At 41.1% G+C, this 18834-nt stretch overlaps 1 protein-coding gene across 2 annotated transcripts in view; it reads right to left on the reverse strand.

Annotated features, from left to right (window-relative positions):
• Positions 1-658: 658 nt before the first annotated feature.
• Positions 659-18834, reverse strand: part of col2a1a (collagen, type II, alpha 1a) — a 22481-nt gene continuing 4305 nt past the window's right edge. Inside the window, exons 8-54 of one of the 2 annotated variants that reach the window (XM_014017968.1) lie at positions 18496-18573; positions 18018-18062; positions 17851-17904; positions 17561-17614; positions 17191-17244; positions 17023-17076; positions 16895-16948; positions 16762-16806; positions 16580-16633; positions 16430-16474; positions 16268-16321; positions 15888-15986; positions 15733-15777; positions 15542-15640; positions 15405-15458; positions 15197-15304; positions 14230-14283; positions 14027-14125; positions 13847-13900; positions 13529-13627; positions 13393-13446; positions 13226-13279; positions 13089-13142; positions 12881-12934; positions 12015-12059; positions 11623-11721; positions 9793-9900; positions 9626-9679; positions 9489-9542; positions 9198-9251; positions 7402-7455; positions 7189-7296; positions 7007-7060; positions 5674-5727; positions 5066-5227; positions 4850-4957; positions 4665-4772; positions 4531-4584; positions 4312-4419; positions 4174-4227; positions 3989-4096; positions 3848-3901; positions 3234-3341; positions 2861-3149; positions 2597-2784; positions 2271-2513; positions 659-2186 (exon numbers count right to left, since the gene is read on the reverse strand). In XM_014017968.1, coding sequence (XP_013873422.1) covers positions 2040-2186; positions 2271-2513; positions 2597-2784; positions 2861-3149; positions 3234-3341; positions 3848-3901; positions 3989-4096; positions 4174-4227; positions 4312-4419; positions 4531-4584; positions 4665-4772; positions 4850-4957; positions 5066-5227; positions 5674-5727; positions 7007-7060; positions 7189-7296; positions 7402-7455; positions 9198-9251; positions 9489-9542; positions 9626-9679; positions 9793-9900; positions 11623-11721; positions 12015-12059; positions 12881-12934; positions 13089-13142; positions 13226-13279; positions 13393-13446; positions 13529-13627; positions 13847-13900; positions 14027-14125; positions 14230-14283; positions 15197-15304; positions 15405-15458; positions 15542-15640; positions 15733-15777; positions 15888-15986; positions 16268-16321; positions 16430-16474; positions 16580-16633; positions 16762-16806; positions 16895-16948; positions 17023-17076; positions 17191-17244; positions 17561-17614; positions 17851-17904; positions 18018-18062; positions 18496-18573 — 3933 coding nt within the window. In that variant the 3' untranslated portion in view covers positions 659-2039. The remainder of the gene's footprint in view (positions 2187-2270; positions 2514-2596; positions 2785-2860; positions 3150-3233; positions 3342-3847; positions 3902-3988; positions 4097-4173; positions 4228-4311; positions 4420-4530; positions 4585-4664; positions 4773-4849; positions 4958-5065; positions 5228-5673; positions 5728-7006; positions 7061-7188; positions 7297-7401; positions 7456-9197; positions 9252-9488; positions 9543-9625; positions 9680-9792; positions 9901-11622; positions 11722-12014; positions 12060-12880; positions 12935-13088; positions 13143-13225; positions 13280-13392; positions 13447-13528; positions 13628-13846; positions 13901-14026; positions 14126-14229; positions 14284-15196; positions 15305-15404; positions 15459-15541; positions 15641-15732; positions 15778-15887; positions 15987-16267; positions 16322-16429; positions 16475-16579; positions 16634-16761; positions 16807-16894; positions 16949-17022; positions 17077-17190; positions 17245-17560; positions 17615-17850; positions 17905-18017; positions 18063-18495; positions 18574-18834) is intronic. The other variant, XM_014017969.1, reaches the window with a different exon arrangement.

The following is an 18834-nucleotide window of genomic DNA, read 5'->3' on the forward strand; positions in this document are numbered from 1 at the left end:
TAAGCAAACAAAGCATTTAATTGATTATAAAACTGTTCACCTCAACAATAAGCAAACAAAGCATTTAATTGATTATAAAACTGTTCACCTCAACACTGCCTAAAAATTTGATTTGGTAAAAGGCTAGTTAAAGGCTAAATGTAGTAGAACACTAGCTAAAAGCCACGTGTAAGGAAAGGCTTGCTGAAAAGTACAAAATGGTAGCTATAAGTAGTTCAAACTGGCTAAAAGCTATATAGTATGTAGCAGGAGGCTAGCTAAAAGTGGCATAAGAATAGAAAAAAAACCAGGAAGTATGCAAACTAAAACAAGTAATGTGCTTGCTAAAAGCCAAAACTAGCAAAACAAAATAAAATAAAGCTGAAGAAATGAAGCTGTTTGGTACAAGCTACTCAATAAAATGGGTGAATTCAGTCAACATGTTCTTGGAGCTAACTACACTCAGCCCCACCCTGAAGCTCAACAGTGAATCAAGCACTTTCATGTCTCTTTATGAGAAGACATACAATATCTGACTTCAAGAGTTACCAGATTAACAAAATCATTTAAAAACGAAGCACAAGTGAAGGATTTTTTGTTGTTGTTGAAATAAGAAATACATCCTTGCACCATTTCTGTTTTTATTCAAAACTCAACTAACAAAAAAGAAAAAAAATCATTTTTTTCTGAATTAGATTTTCCATTTATTTTCCAATTTACATCAATTAGAGGTGTAACAAAACAAGAACACAAATTATCAGAATAAAAATGTATTCCAAAAAACAAAACAAAAAAAATGTACATGCCCTCACACAGAGACAACAACCCACCCTGGTTTAGTTTTTGAGCGACTGTCCTCAAAGTCCCAGCTGTGTGGGGGGGGGCAGGGGTTAGGGAGTCCAGAGGAGGCCTCCAATAGCCCCTGTCTCACCTCCTCCAGGGTGGAGTGTGAGGGTGTGGTGAGAGGCTAGTGGGAATTGAGCGTGGCTGGGTGGGTTTGAAGGGGGTAGGGTGGGATTCATAGCACCTTCTGAGAAACGAACGTCCCAAAACAAATCAACAAAAAATCCCTCTGAAAACTACTGCTTTGGTCAGCTTAAAACTTTTATTTTCTTTGGTTTTCTTCATCGTGAGGTAGCTTCAAACATTCTGGATGACTACACATAAAAGCAAATTTCTCTCCAATTCTTCAGATTTCATCTTTTTTTTTTTTTTTCACAAGAGCTGGGACTTTTTTTTACAGACGGGCAGTTTAATACACATCCCAAACATCACCTCACTTTTCAAAATAAAGCTTTGGTGTGTGTACAGACACATGTACACAAATTATGTGGAAATATATTTAAAAAAATAAAAAAAACTGGTTGTTTATAAACACAGACTTACAACACTAGAACCAAATATTTTATAATACACAGCAAAGTTTTTATGCTCCTGCTCATGATGGACAGGCCTGGAGCTCCTGGTTGAATTTACCTAATTTTATTGGTCTACCTGGGTTCAAAATGTTGTGTTTACGTAGGTAGGGGAAAAAAGAAAGTGGAGGTGGTGTAGGACCGGGACAGAGGTTGTGCAGCTGTGGAAACGGGTGAAGGGGTGGGGGGGCTCGTGTGAACCCCAGTCCAGTCCTACCTCAACTCAACCCGCTCAGGTTTCGACAATAAATAAGTGACATCAAGTCATGTTTCTGTTCTCCGTAACGTGTTCGCTTGGTCCCGCTTTCTCCCGACTCAGACTCGTCCCCGTCATCAGCTGGGCCACAGGGGGAAACATGACTGGATCTCAGAGAAGGGAGGAGGGGTGTGTGGGGAGAGGGTCGACAGGGAATGCAGGTGGGGTGAATAGATATTGCCGGTGCCCTTCAGTGCTCGCATCCAGGAAGTACATCTTGGAGAGCACTTTGTTGTGAGAGAAAACGTATAAATCTTCTGTTACTTTCAATTTCCAGGCTTCTTTATTGTGGAAGTGTTTGTGTTGTTTCGTGGTTGAGTTTTTTTTATATCATTTATTTATTTATTTCCTGTGTTTAGAGGGGTGGGGGCTTGTTTTGATTCTCCACTTTACAAGAAGCAGACGGCGCCGACATCCACTCCGAACTCCTGATCTGCTCCTCCGATGTCCATAGGAGCAATGTCTACGATCGGCAGACGGGAGGTTTTCTGTGTTTTGTACTCGAAGACGGTCTTGCCCCACCGGCCTGTGTGACTCTGTTGGCAAACGAGAGAGAAATTTGTAACTACGACTTTATCGTGAAATGAAAAACGTGTTAGTGGTTGATCCCACGCTCCCACCTTGCAGCCGTCCTCCAACACGCTGTAGGTGAACCGACTGTTGCCCTCGGCACGGATCTCTACGTCGTTGGAGCCCTGCAGCAGCAAAGCCTTCTTCAGGTTTCCTGTGGCTTGATCCATGTAGGCGACACTGTTTTTGCAGTGATACGTGAGGTTCTGGGATGCTTCAGTGGACAAAAGCCTCAGGAAGGTCAGCTGGACACTGGCAGCGATGGCAGCAGGGCCGTCCTGAGCGTAACTGAACTGTGGATCCAATCAAAGGAAACGGGGGTCAACAGCTTCCTCGTTAGTCTCCTACATTATAATGATGTGTTTTTTGGACTTACGTGAAATCCTCCACTCATGGTCTCTCCAAACCAGACGTGTTTGCGGTCCTTGCTCTTGCTGGTCCACCAGCTCTTCCTTGGTACCGAGGCGATGCTCGGGTAGACGCAGGTCTCTCCTGTCTCCATGTCGCAGAAGACCTTGATTGCGTCCGCCGTGCTGCCGATGTTGGGATCCACCCAGTAATCGCCTGAGAAATGAAAGAGATGGTTAGATAAGACCAGAGGTTTGACATGATCTCTGGTCGGACATTTCAGTCCACTGACCGCTCTTCCACTCTGGGTGACACAGTTTGAGGTCTCTGCAGGTGCGAGCCGGGTTCTTCTGGGTGCCGTCGGGACTGCGCAGGTTCTCGATCTGGTTGTTGAGGGACTTGAGCGTGGAGTCGACCTCGACGTCATGCTGCCTCAGAGAGCTGGAGGCCTCGTCGGCCCTCATGTACCTGAGAGGATCGGGGGACTTCTCAGTCTGGCCCAGGCCAGCAAAGGCAGAGATGTCAATGCCTGGGCCTGGTGGACCAGGAGGACCAGGGGGTCCGGTATTACCAGGAGGACCCTGAAAAAAACAGGACATTAGACCGGACCAGAATGAAGTGGAAAGCAGGCTTCTGATGTGCTTTCCTTGTTTGTTTTTACATACAGCAGGACCAGTTTCTCCAGAACGTCCACGAGGTCCAGGGGGTCCGATGGGGCCAGGCTGTCCATTAGATCCATCTTTGCCAGCAGGTCCAACTGGTCCAGGTGGTCCCTACAAAATAAATAAATAAAACTGTTTAATTTCCTGAACTTGTCTGCCTATTTTCTCTTTTGAACCACCTTTTAGCCTGAACAAGGAAAAAATCTGATACAACAAATTTTAATTCACCTCCAGTTTCTCCCCATCAACTTCAGAACCTTCTTATGCACAGAGTTAATTTGTGAGCTGACATTTCCCTTCACTCCTCTCTTATCGTGCACACGGCTTAGCTAATCTAGACTAGACGCTAAAGCCTATTTTCTGATCTCAGCAGGGGTTGTTTGACAAATCACGCTCCTCTCTGTCTGTCTGACACTTTTCCTCATAAGAGTAATTACAAAACGTCTTGGACGCCCGTCGTATTTCAGAGGGGAGTAATTAAACCTTTCCGGTCCTCTTTATCTGCTGATTGAAGGCGCATACTAAGATTAAGTTGCATGTTTTATTATCGCATATCTTGACAGATTAAAAAGCTGCAGGACTGAGATGAATTTTCTTCTTTTCTCTCTGTTTCTCACCTTCGCTCCGCTTGGTCCAGCGGGTCCGGCAGTGCCAGAGTCTCCAGCAGGACCCTATCAGGACAAAGACAAGCTCAGAATAAAGAACGTAGGGGTTTTTTTTTTCAAGTGACGCTGCAGAATGACTATTAGATCACTTACTGGGGGTCCAGGAAGACCCTGCAGACCGGTGAAGCCACGGTGACCCTTTTGCCCTCTCTCTCCAGCCTCACCAGCCTCTCCTTTGTCTCCACGTGGTCCTTGGGGTCCCTGAGGGACAGGAAAAAAGTGTAGCATTTTGATGTAGTTCAGTCAAATTCAAAATGGTCAGAGACGATGATACTGACAGCCATTCCTCGAGCACCAGCTAGTCCTGGGGGTCCTGCAGGTCCTTGAGCCCCCTTGAGAAAGACAGTGATTATAGCTGCTGGTATGAAGTGTTTAAAATGTTCTATCAGTGGTTCTTACAGGCTGATGTTACTTACAGCCTCTCCTCTGTCGCCCTGCTTGCCAAGGGGTCCGACAGGTCCAGGGGCACCAGGAGCACCAGGAGCTCCAGGAGCGCCAGCCGGACCGGTGTTCCCTCGTTCTCCCTGTGCAAAGTAAAGATGAGCACTAAGAACCATTTCTGCTCCAACTTGCATCATCAACAACAATTATATTTTACAGATTTCAGCATTTTCTGCGCAGCCGAAGCCTCTCACCTTGATTCCAATGGCCCCGTCTCTACCGGGGGGTCCATCTGACCCAGGAGTACCCTGAGACACAAAAACACATTTAAAAAATGGTGTGCTTGAAATGTGTTGCTAATGTTTGATTGTTGCTGAGCAGCTCTGACCTCTCTGCCCGGTTCTCCAGAAGGTCCAGTAAGTCCAGGCGGTCCTACAGGTCCGGGAGGTCCACGGTCACCGGCACTACCAGAAGCTCCCTGTTTACCAGGCTCTCCCTGAACACACGGGAAGTATCGACATTAATATTCAGACACAGTTGGGCGTCTGAGCTAAAACAAGCTAAAACCCTTACAGAGGGTCCAGGGAGACCAGGGAAGCCTCTCTCTCCGCGCTGACCAGGCAGACCAACAATACCACGAGATCCTGCCAGACCCTGAGGACCTGAAGGCCCATCAGCACCCTAGAGAGGAACAGAAACAAAGATAGAGATGAATTGTAAAAGTTCTCAAACTACGTAAAGAAATCGTCTTTAGAAGCAGACAGGAGGAGGTTTTGTCTTCTAACTCACAGGAGGCCCATCCTCTCCAGGCTCTCCTTTCTCTCCTGGAGGCCCTGCGGGTCCACGAAGGCCAGGGTCTCCTGCTCTGCCCGGGAGACCTGCATCACCACGCACACCCTTTGGACCGTCTTTACCAGCAGGGCCAGCAGGACCGGCAGAACCAGGGTTACCCTTTGATGGAAACACATACAAGTCTAACAGGTGAGGGATAAAAACACTCGAACAAACGTAAAACATAAAATCAGTTTAAACTTCTGTTTTCTTTAAAGTGGCTGTAATACACATTTCCTACAAATACAATAAGCGGAAAAAAACATCTTAATATAAAAAGATATGGTTTTATCTATGTTATAATTTATTTTTGAACGTGGCGCTGCTAAAGTGAAACAGGAAGTGATGACAAAGGGGAACTCGCTGGTCTTTGTTGTTGTTAGCTATGATGCTCTGTTTACGTGCAGGTGTTACTGTTTGACATCACTTCCTGTCACTGCCACGATCCCATCAACCACACTCGTGGCATGAATTCTTTTTTTCAGAATGTTTCATGTTATTTTTCCAACAATGCATTCTTATTTATCACAAGGAAACTGATGTCACTAATTGCATTAAATACTTACGTTAGGACCTGGAGGTCCGACTCTGCCAGCAGCACCGGGGAAACCTGTGGCTCCCTGTCAAGGAGGGGAAAAGTTGATGTGAAAAAAGGCGTGTTTATAATAGTAAGACTTTTTTTTTAGTTTCTGCTCTGTGTTGTTTTCCTTTCTGACACAACAGAGTCAGTGTGTTCCAGATGAAAACTTTATAAACTTGCTCTTCAGGAAAGATGCTAAAGTTTTTGAACCAAGCATCTGAGGAAAAAGTGGAAAAATACTGAATACTCATGAGCAAACCTGTGGTAAAAGTACAACTGAAATAAGAAAAAATGGAACACTGATATATAAAGCACATGTACGTATGAAAAGTGAAACCTTTTATGGATTTGAAATAATTATTAATCTTGTGAATGTGATGTATTAGAAGGTGTAGCAGGAGGACAGATTATCTGAGGTGATCAGGCTCATAAACAGAAAACTAATAGTGAAATCTAAAAGGTTTATTGTATTTTTTTAATTGCTTTCAGAAAGGATTAGACATTCATTATTATTATTATTCTTGTTTTTTTATCATTAACAATAGGTTGATATGGTTGTAAATTTATGCAACATTTCTCATGTGGGTCAGTAAAATGAAACATGATGTGATGTAGTTTAATATGCTCCACCTGCTGGAGGTTTATCTGTAAATATTCACAGTCTGCTGGTATCAAAAGCATCTTTGCAAAGCTTATTATAGCTGTATTAGAAAAAAAAGTTTAAATTGTTTTTTGCTTGACTGGGTAACAGGAAGTTGTAACAAAAAATGAACTGCAACAAGTATTTGTTTGTTTTAAATAAAGTCAGATTCATAAATCATCACTTTCTGAGAACTATTTTCAGTGAATTTGGTGTAATCCATATTCTTTTACTTTTCTTCTAACATGGAAGCAGTCTTGCCAGGTCAAGTTGTTTTTAATTGTAATTATTTATTACTTTATTAATTATTTATTACTATTATTATGTATAATGACAATAAAGGTCTCTCTAATCTAATCTTATTTTATTTTTAAGTTGATGCAAATCCTTTTAGGCCAATATAAGCCTCATCGTGGAATTCCACTTCAGGTTTGTCTCACTGTTACCTGTCACTGGATGCACCACATATTGAATGTTGAGGATGTTTTATTTATTTATTTATTTATTTTTACATTTTAAATATTTTAAATCTGGTACAATAGAGTTAGATTTCATCAAATTAAATTTCAGTGGTGGCTGTGAAGTCATTTAGGCAAAACGATGCTCGCTGTACAATCAGTTAAATTATAGTTCAGATTTATAAGATGTGCTCTGAATGTTGTGCAAAGTGGTTACTCACAGGAGGTCCTTGAGCACCACGTGCTCCCTTGGGTCCAGATACGCCAGTAGGTCCCTAAAAAAGTAACAAAAATAATATTCATGTTAGACACCTGTCATTTATAAACACACTAATAAAAAACACCTTGTTTAAATTATGGACAGAATATTATTTTAGGTTCGTTTTTAGCCCTAAATACCCACCACAGGTCCAGGAGCTCCAGATGGTCCCTGAGGTCCAGAAGCACCAGCTTCTCCCTTTTGTCCACTCTCACCATTCTCTCCCTTGGCACCTGGCTGACCATCTGCGCCCTAATCATTATTCAGAACAGCAATAAGAGCCCGGACGTCCAAAAAACAGGATTTAATTTGACAAACAGAGGAAATCATGAAGATTTTTTTTCTTTTTTTACTTACAGGAGGTCCAGCAAAGCCGGCGGGCCCAGGAGGACCGAGCTCACCTCGATCACCCTGCAGGAGTGAAGAAGTTATTATTAATAAATAAATGAAGGAAGAGAGTAAAAACAGAAGTTATAAAACCAATCAAAGGTTTTCAGCAACAAAACGTTCTCAGGAAAGAATGCAGCAAACTTAACTTTATATATAACAAGTAATTCAAATAAAATATAGAATTTGAGCAGTTTGATTTAAAACTTTAGATGGGATCAATTGAATTTTTTTGTTTGTTTTTTGTTGAAGCACAAATACAAAAACAATTCTCAAAAAGAGCAGGAAAAGCAATTTCTCTTATAGAAGATTCATTCGTTTGTTTAGTTTTTCTGAACGCATTCTGCATTAACCTGTTAGGTCTATAAACAGGATGAAATCTAACAGGACAATTCTCTCTACAGACTCTTAACTGAAGAATGAGTCAATGAAGTTATGGAACAGAAAGATCAACTAAACTGCTCCGGGGGCCACAGTTACTGCAGGCCAACAGATGAGGGGCCGAACATCCAGAAATTAAAGTCATTATTAAATAAACCAAGTATCACAAACATCTGTTACCTTTGAAATAGTTTATTTTGCTGCATTTAATTATGAATACAACATACAGAACCCTATGTAATAAAAATAGTGATATTAAAACTATATCAAAACCAAAATAAAACATTATGCCTCCTATTTAACACAAATATTATTTTGACATCTTTTAGTTTTATCTTCAACTGCTTGTAGTTTTAACTGTCTTTGGTGTTTATTGAAATGTTTTTTTTACCAGCTATTAGCCAACATTCTAATATTTCTGTAGATACTACACAAGTATGTATAACTAAAAGAATTTATAGTAATTAAAGTAGAAAACCAGGGGTTTGGGCTTAAGAGATGAATGAACCAATTGGCGAGCCGAACTTTGGTCACCCGTGGGCCGGATGTGGCCCGCTGGCTGCCATTTGAACAGCCCTGTCATAGAAGCAACAAGGAGCTGTGGTGATTGTTTCTGTAACTCTCTTATTGGACATCTCAGATTATAAATCACATCAGCTGATCAACGCAAACCTGTCCCCTCCAGAGCTTTTATACATTTTTTATTAAAAAATAAATAAAAATCCAAACTCAAATGTCCAGGTTTCTCAGTTTGGGTCACGTTTGATGTTCAAATATAAAGATTTTCAGTATATTTGATTAAAAAACACCAAACAAACTCTGTCTAAAAATAGAGAAAGTAAAATGTTGTTGTGTGAACATGTATTTCATATATTCCTGATGGGAACAAGGAAGGTGAAACAAAAAGGTTTTAGCCCCGCCTCCTCCACATAGGACTAGATGCACTTTAGATTTTATTCTTGGTAAAAAATAAAAGTACAACTCATGCTGTCTTTTTTCCCCCTCAGGTTGACTATTCTTAACTCACATTGTTCTTACCTTGTATGTTCAGATATTATATTTTCATATTTTAGCTGTAATAATTTATATCATGCATAAAACAGAAGCATGGCGGTGCCATAAACCAGGTCCTGCTGATTCAGTTCCCAAAATGGGAATACAGAAGGCATCAGTGTTAAATTCAAGGTAAATGAATCAAAATGTGACATTATACTGACTGTGTCTATCTTTTGCATTTAATTAATATGAAAAGCATGAAATAGTAAAAACAAACAAAAAATTAAATTTAGGAGTACAAATGCTTTTCCATAATCCAGTTTTTTTCTAAACATTTTAAAATTCCTACACAACCTTGTAGGAACATTTATATTTGAGGAAGTACTTACAGGAGCACCTCGAACACCTGGAGCACCGGTGGGTCCTGTAGGTCCGGTCTCACCCTAGATCAAAAACAGATCACTTGTAAAAAGAAGTCAATGAACAATATTTCGAGTTTTGATTCAACCTAAATCCTGCTTCATCTCATTACTGATACAAACAGTGGTGCAGAGGCCAAATGATACAAAAACTTACTTCATTTGAACAATAAATCCTGTTTTTGTTTTATTCAGTTTCATTTAGACAAGCTGTCAGTCCTCGAGCCCTTAACTAACTCAACAGTAGTATGTCACACTTACCTTAGCTCCGTTGGGTCCAGATGGACCAGGAGGACCGATTGGACCAGTCAAACCCTGTGAAAAACACAAACGCAGATGGAGAGATAAGAGAAAATGCAGCGAGGAGAACAGAAGTAACAGATTTATCTTGAACTCACCCTCGCGCCGTCCTTTCCAGGAGCACCTTCAGGTCCTTTCTGTCCGTTGTCACCCTGTTGAACAAAAGAGATAAATATATTTTTGTTACTTTTACTAAAATAAAAACAGTGCAGTACAACGACAAGCATTTAATTTGTGATCCCAAACTAAATCTGTAACAACTTACTCTGTCTCCCTTGGCTCCAGGGATTCCACCGGCTCCTCTCTCTCCAGGCATACCCTGCAGGCCAGGGGGTCCCTGAGATCCAGGAGCTCCAGCTGGTCCAATCGCCCCCTGATAAAAATAATAAATAATAATAATTAGAATAATTCAGTTGATTTATTTTGAATTTTCTCTGAAATTACTGTCCCTTAAATATTCTCCTGTGGCTCACAGAATGTTGTGCTGCTCCAGTTTTAAGAGAAATACCTTTTTTAATTTACACCTTAAAGCTACAAAGTTTCACTGGACTAAAAGGTTTATGTTCATTCAGTCCTTAAATAATAAAATAAAATACTCCATGAAACCAGAAACATGACATTACAGGACATTTTAATTTAAATGTTTCCTCTCAAGATATAAAGAAAAACCTTATGATTATAGAAAAACTTGAATATTTGGTTGAGCTGATTTAATTAGCTCAGTTTAACACAGATGAACAGCTAACATGTCTCTCTTCAAAGGTAACCAGATTTGTCCCAAAATATCATTTATTCAAAAAGAAATTTGAGTCAATAAAAATAAAATTGTTAAAGAGGGTTATTTTATGTTAAAACAAGTCATTTTTCACTGGTCAGCAGTGACTTTTAGTCATTATCAGCTCTGGAGCAACAAGTGAAAACTCTCTGTAGTCACTTTTCTCATTAAGAAATCTGAACCAGTTCAAAGAAAAAAATGGGATATTTATTGTTGGTCTTATGGGTCAAGAGTTCTTCACAGTTTGTATCGATGGTGTCCAGTCCTGGTCCTTAAGGACAATTATCCTCCTTAAGGACAATATTGTGCCATTTTGGCATGCTTCTCCTCCTGCATACTTTATCCTAGAGCTGCCATTGTAATTTATATCTGTAAAGCTCCTGTGCCAAATGATGGCTATGTCTTTTGGTGCCTGTACAACTTTTAGTTTTTGAAATATTAATGTTTAATAATTTATAATGGGAGTCAATAGAGCCTTGTATTGGTCCAATACTTCCCCCTGCTGTATCTACTCGGTACTGAACCATAGTTTAATAATATTTGATCTCAATTGTTCAGTGGTTACAATACTAATATGATTGTATTTTGATGTTTTACTATAATGTTGTCTTAATACTGCTCTATTGTTATAATATTACGCAGTTTAGTGTCAATAATTGTTTTGGCAATGTGGCCTCTTTCTGCACACATACAAACCAACCCCTGGCAATCCCCTCTGCCACAGCTCCAATGGTCTAATGCTCAATGCCATGGACTTTCATGTGGGAGAACAGGGCTCAAAACCCAGCTAAAGCAACTTTAACAGAAAATCTCTACAAACTTCATATTGTCACACAATTACCCTCATTACAAATACGTGCTGACTTGACAAGCACAAACTGGTATAAAAAACACATTTGAATTTGGTCACAGCTCATTCTGCAAGTGCACTGCTGCAGCCATGCTACATGGCAATGCACACTTGTTTTTACATCGTAAAAACCCATGTCTAGTTTTAGTTGTTTTCCTGCTCTTCAGCAGGTCATCAAGTTCTGCAGAAGCTTGTTTATTTCTTATTGATTGAAATCACATGTTGAGGCAGAGGAACATCCAAACCATGCAGGATGGTGGTCCTTGAGGACCAAGACAGAACCTCACTGAGTTTTTTATTTTATTTTTTGTGTCACACCATAAATCTGTGAGGGATTTAGAACCATAAACAGACACAAAGTTCTCCAAATATTCTGCATGAATATGAAGGAAAGGAGCGACAGCTGCACCGCCTGCCCTACCCTTTAAGAAGTAACAACTTGAGTGGGTTTACGAGTCATCTACACTGACCTTGGGTCCATCAGTTCCGGGTGTTCCAGGCAGTCCACGGGGTCCCTGAATACCCTGGGGACCAGCACCACCTCTTTCACCAGGGAAGCCACGCTCACCCTGTTAGGGAACACCAAGCAGTGGATCAGTATGGTGAAATAAAATGTGTTCATGTCAGTTTACCTCAGAGCAGCTACAATGTAGCTCACCACCATCAGTGTGTGGATGTGTGTGTGAATGTGTGTGTGAGAATGTGTGTGTGTGATTGCAGTGTGAAGAGCTTCAGAGTCCGTAGGGACTTGATAAAACGCTACACAACTATAAAATTTTCCATTTAGAGACATGCATGAAATGTTTCCCTGAACATGAGAGGTTTGCTTTGAACTGATAACGATGAAGACATGGTAACTCACTCTGGGTCCAGCAGCTCCAGGAGCTCCACCTTCTCCAGGAACACCCTGTGGAGTTCACAGAAACCAGTTAGCACAACAACACCTGCAGAACAACTGGCTCTGTTCTTACAGCAGTTGATAATATAACTCAGCTAAAGACTAAATACAAAATAAGGTATTCAGAGATAAATAAATGTGGTCATGATGTGAAAGTTTGACTGATGAGCGTGTTTAAACACCAAATTGAGTTGTTGGTTATCATTAGCATTGGAATACTGTATGTAAGCCATCACATAAAACACACAGGTTAGATCAAACTTACTAACTAAAGAGGGGCAGTTCAAGGGGTGGGGCCATAGGGGCATTGGGCCCATCTGAAATCTGATTGCCCCCCTGAAGGGCCCCCTGTCCTTTCACTCGTCTGTCCTTGCCCAAGAACAATGATGGTGGCTGCAGTTCCACTTCCAACCACTAGTGGCGCCAGTGAGTCAAATAGGAAAGCCCAACTTGAAGCAAGCTAATAGAAGCCTTTTTCAATTTGAACAATACTGCAGAAAAGTTTTTACTGACAACAATGCCTGGATTTTCTCACGTTGTGTGTTTGAGAGTATTTTATTTATGTACAGTAAAAAAAATCATGTAAAATTGATAAGGAGAATTTACTGTGCAAGCTTTAGTGTTTGAACATGTGTGACTGATTAAATGTATAAATGTTACAAAAACTGGGGATTTGTGTGCAACTATGTTCAACAAAGACTTAGCCACTCTATGAATATTGTGGCCCCTTGATGGCCACTTACACTGAAAAATCCTAGATCCGCCACTGTAACTAAACAACATTTTGTAATTTGCTTTATTATTACATACAAGACCAGAAAATATTTCACCTGATCTCCAGGTTTTCCAGCCTCTCCTGGAGACCCAGCTGGTCCAGGCAGACCCTGTCCAACAACAGTAAAAGACTCATGAGTTCATGTTTTAAAATACAGATTCAGTCATTAGTTATTGACGTTGGATGATAATGTGTGGCAGCTTCTCGTTCAAGTTAAATGTTTCCTTTTTCTTGAGAGAGTTTTGATGAAAATACAAACTCACCTGGAAGCCTGGGGGTCCAGGCTGTCCTTGCTCTCCTCTCTCTCCAGCAGGTCCCTGCGTGGATGGATCCAAACCCGTTAGATCATTCAAGCAGACTGTGGTCTTACTGAAACACAAACCTGCACTGAAATACTCACAGAAGGACCAGGAGGTCCGGCAGGTCCGGTCTCACCATCTTTTCCAGCCAGACCCTGTGGAGAGAGGAGTACTTACATCAGGAAAAATTATGTGACATTTTGGATCTGTTTGGGTGATTTTTTTTTTTACAAGAGAACAGAGTATTTCTGTTAAATAATGTTCTTACTCTCAGACCAGGACGACCTATAAGCCCCTTTTCTCCTGCTTTTCCAGGTTCACCCTGTTGAAGACACACTTGCATCAGCTTTAAAGTGCAGAAAGATTAAAGCAGGTGTGTGGTTTGTGCACCTGTGCACACTCACATTGGCGCCCTTTGGTCCAGGGAATCCCATCACTCCGGGCTGTCCGCGAGCTCCCTGAGGCCCAGGTGGACCGGGACGACCGTCCTCACCGGGGGCACCCTGTCAACCAATAATCATACATTAGCTTAGATTCAGCTTTTGTCATGAATATATGCAGAACACTTTGATTTTACATCCAATATTCAAATATTCCAGTGAATGAATTCCAGGAAGACACGATTCACCTTTTAGCATTTCAATCCAGTTCAACACAGGTCTCTAGTTGACCAGGTTTTATAGTGCATTATGGTTTAAAATGGTGTTTTAGGTTTTACTCACAGAGGGTCCAACTTTGCCTTGAGGACCAGCATCTCCAGGACGACCAGTGAGTCCCTGTGACAGGTGGACAACGTGTTGAAGACAAAATGTTCACAGAGAACAAACTAAAGCTAAAATCTTTCTCTCTTCACAGCCAACAGAGCGAAGCCCCATGACTCTCTGTTTTGATACTGAACTCACTCTGGCTCCGGGTAGACCAGACTCTCCTGTGCGTCCAGGGTCTCCTGTAGCACCTTTAGGCCCAGCGGCACCAGGAACGCCCCGATCCCCAGGAGCGCCCTGCGGGACAGGAGACAAGAGTTGTTCCACCACCACTGAAGTCTTTTCAGCTGCTGAAACCTCACTGAATTAATGGTTTTGGGTAAAATCAGTTTAAGAATCACCTTAGCTCCTGCCAGACCATCTTGACCGGGGAAACCACGGTTTCCTGGAGCTCCCTGAAAAACAAAAATCACAAAAAGAAAACGTTCATTTGAATAATAAGTGCGTGAGCTGCAGTGTTGTATAAAGTACCACAAAGTGATACTTGAGTAAAAGTTCAAGTGTCTTACCAAAAAATTACTTTGATAAAAGTTAAAGTCTCCTTTAGGAACATTACTTGAGTAAAAGTCTTAAAGTATCTGATATTTTTTGTACTTAAGTATTAAAAGTAAAAGTACTGATTTAAAATGAGCAGTTAGATTTTCTGTAATGATATTTATTAGGAGGTGACCTCCCCAAAAACTGCAGAAATGACTATATTGTAATAAAATTATTAGTTAATGTTAACTTTAGGATGCACTGGTCCAGCTGTTTCAGTTTATACTGTATACAGATATCAAGGCTGCCCAAACCTTTTCAACAAAATGAAAATCTATGTGAGGGCTGCAGCCAAATACAATAATATAATTCATGAAATACAAATACTTCTTAAGTACAGTCTTTATTTTAATGATTATGTCCTGCTGGAGTGTGACATGATTTGTTTGTGTACAAACTAATACGCTATCAGAGTTTTACTTATTTATACTTCTCATTCAACCACAATTAAATTCACTTTATCTAGGAGGCACAATTTATATGGATAGTATTTATTTATTACAATAACAATCTGGAATAAAAACAAGCAAATTGAAATAAAAGTAACAACTTTTTATTTTGTGCCGTTTTTTAAATGTAAGAAGTAAAAATTACAGATAATTGTGTGAAAATGTAAGAAGTAGAAGTAAAAAGTAGGCTGAAAATAAATTACTCAAGTAAAGTACAGATACCAAAGAATTCTACTTAAGTACAGTAACAACGTATTTGTGCTTAGTTACTTTACAACTCTGGTGAGCTGACAGCAACTATAAGTTCATCTTAGCTTCTTACTCTTTCTCCTGGAGGTCCGTTTGGTCCAGCAGCTCCAGGTTCTCCTCTGGCGCCCCTCTTTCCCTCTTCTCCAGCAGGACCTGGGGGACCTTGAGGACCAGCAGGGCCCTGGAAATATTGAGGTATTTCAGAAAATCTACACGTTTTACCAGGTTTCTCCTCACAGATTTGGATCTAAGTTTTTTTTTTTATTTAAAAAGCAACTCACAAGCTCTCCTTTTGGTCCAGATTCACCTTTCAGTCCAGGTAGACCAGGATCCCCCTAAAGAAAACCAGAAGGAACAGTTTAATATTAGAAAACAGGTAAACATTTGTCTAGTTTTGGATCTTCCTGAGCTCGCTTACAGACTGTCCTTTGGGCCCCAGAGGTCCAGTTGCTCCCTGAGGTCCAGGTGGTCCACGAGGGCCGGGGAATCCAGGAGCACCGGCGATACCAGGAGCGCCCTTTATGACACAAGAAGTAATCAAATCTCAAAGCAAAGCAACGTGAAGCTAACAGAGGAATCTGAACCAGCTGCTAAGGCAGGTGGACTTACAGCAGATCCTTTGGCTCCAGGAATCCCGTCGGTACCCGGGTTACCCTGCACAGACCCAGAAACACTCTTCAGTTATAATGTACTCGTAAGCAGAGACGGTTTCAAATGATCTCAATGAATGGATAAATCAGAGTCAGGGTTAAGCTTTGACGAACCCCTGCTCCGGCAGGTCCAGGAGATCCTGGTGTACCAGCTTCTCCGCGGGGACCCTGCTGGCCTTCAGCTCCTCGGGCACCAGTGGGACCAGCTTCTCCCTGACCAGACAACTCATTTAGTTTGCACCATCATATCAAACAGCTGAGGCTGATTTGGTTTTATTAAAAGTGTACAAATAAATCAGATCTCTGCCTAAATTATATGTTTTACTAACAAAGGAAGTAAAAAATATGAAATAATTAATAAATATAGTTTTTAAAATGTTTCTCTGAAGCTGGTTAACTCTGACAGAAATGCAATCAAAGAAAAAAAACCTTTGACATTTATTTAACTTGTCCATCAGGTTATATTCAGAGAAACATTTGTGGTCCGTACAAACCTTGGCTCCTGGGGATCCTGGGAAACCGGGTGCTCCAGCAGGACCGACTGGGCCCTGCAGATAAAACACAGACCCTCAGATTTGATCCAAAATCTCACTGTTATCTTTGTCTGTCGTTACACCGAGGTAACAGGAATATGAAAAAATAATAATTCTACGTACAGGAGGACCAGCAGGACCAGGCAAACCATCATTTCCACGAGCGCCCTGCAAAGCGCAACAACACCAGTCAGAGCTACGCATCAAAATCACATTTTGAAATGGTTAGAATGAATCTAAATGTGTATAAATAGCAACTAAACATTTACTCACTGCAGACCCAGCAGCTCCAGGACGTCCCCTCTCACCAGGCAGACCACGTGGGCCCTACAAGACACCGGGGGGGTTAGTCAAAGCTGCTATCTGGGTTGAGTTGCTGCCATGTCATTTTGTACAGTTTTATTCCACAGAACTCAGATTATCGTGTCAGAGTAGGTGAAGCTGAGGACACTCACCATCGCTCCGGGGGAACCGTTCTCTCCAGCAGAACCAGACTCACCCTGATTAAAACACACATGTGGAAAATCAGATGTGAGCAGAAATATGAAACCAAAGTGCAGATTTAAAGATCTCATCAGGTGACTGTACCTTGGCTCCTGCTGCTCCTGTCTCTCCCTTAGCTCCATCCAGACCAGGATGACCCTGCAAACAAGTCACGACAGCATCAGAAGCTGCAGCCCTGTGGATCTCATCCATCGCTTTATAACTGCACTTACTCTGTGTCCTTTAATTCCAGGAAGTCCAGGAGTTCCAGGGAATCCACGAGCTCCCTGAAACAAACACACACTTTGATGTTTTGTTCAATGTTTTGTGTTCTGACTCCTGACCTAAAGTTAGAAACGGGGGAAAAAATAGAAAAAGTTGGAAGATCCGTGATCCCTCACCTGAGGCCCTGCAGGTCCACGCTCACCAGGTTTGCCAGGTTTACCAGATTCACCCTGGAAAGTTAAAGAAACAGAAACTTTAGGTCATTAGGTCGTGAGAATCAAACAGCATTGTTAGGAGAGAGACAGCGCCCTCTAGTGGTGCAGAGAGTTTACAATCAAAAGTACTGTTTATGGGAAAGTTTGGTGCATCACAGATAAACTGAGATTAACTGAAACAAAATCAGTTTTTTTTAGCTTGTGCATAAAAACAGGATGTTTTTTATTCAATACTTTTACATAAATGGTTGTTTGGCCATGAAATGTATTAGAATTTAACTTTTTTGTGAACATAATTGAAATAAACGGTGAAAGTTTCAAGGCAGCTTACATCACTTCCTGGTTTTCCAGATGGTCCAGGTGGTCCACGAGGTCCCATTGGTCCCTGTCATGAAGCAAAGATGATTATTGTGGTCTTCGTGCACCACATAATAAAAAAATTACCGATGCAAAATGTGTTTCTGTCTCCTTTATTTTGCTGAGTCACAAAATCCAGTTAGGATAAATTCAAAATGAAGCGACGCTGCAGTTTATGTTCATTGTTGCCAGACACTTCACCCAATCCACCAGATTCAAAACAGTTACATGCAGATGCATTCTGGGATTAATGGTGACACTTACAGCTGGACCAGGCTCTCCAGCCTCTCCAGGGGAGCCTTGGAAACCTTGTGGTCCCTGTTGAAATGACAAAACATGTGTGTCAACAACTCCTGATGCAATCACACAGAAACTACATGAATTTTAACCCAAATCACAAGCTGAGCTAGAGATGAAGTGAAAGAACTTACGGGAGCTCCAGAAGGTCCAGGGGGACCACGGGGACCCATGGGGCCCTTCAGGAGACAGAAGACAACACATCAACATGGCAGGTTTTATTTTGAAACTGCTTTTAGAGGAAACAAATAGTTGAAAATAAATGTCCTGCTTTGAACTCTCATCGTCCACAGCTAGAAAAAATACATATATATTTTAGATGTTTTAGAGTTTGAAACTCGTTTCCATGATTATCAAGTTATTATAATTTACTTTATTCATTCATACTCAAATCATTAAAGCTCTTCTTTTAGCCTGAGCTCAAATTCAGTCACTGGGACGAGAAAGTAAAGTCACTGAATCACAAGGTGGTAGTGTTGCCTCCATCCTCAGTTTTTCCTCATCGTATTCCACCAGCACAGTGTCACACAGCAGAGTTTTGTCTTGGAGGCAGAAGAAAATGTCTGTATTATGAAAAACAAGGGCTTTTGCAGTAAACAAAAAAGATCTCACCATCGGTCCTTGCATCACGCCCATCTGAGCTCCTCCAGCCTTCTCATCGAAGCCTCCAGCCATCTGAGCAGCAAAGTTCTGACAGCAGAGAGAACAAGAACTCAGTGAGTTTACAGAGTTTGTCTGCCTTTGCTACAAGAGCTGTGGACATTGGTTTACACTGCTGCTTTATTACAGCGATTTAAGATTTGTGCTGTGTGCTCTCAGTTTGTCTGTTCATGTAACAAATACACTTTAAAATGTCTAAAATGGATGTATTTATTTGAAAAAATGAAAAAAGAGAAGATTTTTTTCTTCTTCTGCTACCTTTCATTTTATTTAATTTGTATTGTTTTGTTT

The sequence above is a fragment of the Austrofundulus limnaeus genome, unplaced genomic scaffold (assembly GCF_001266775.1).
Source record: "Austrofundulus limnaeus strain Quisiro unplaced genomic scaffold, Austrofundulus_limnaeus-1.0 Scaffold180, whole genome shotgun sequence".
Taxonomy (NCBI): Eukaryota; Metazoa; Chordata; class Actinopteri; order Cyprinodontiformes; family Rivulidae; genus Austrofundulus; species Austrofundulus limnaeus.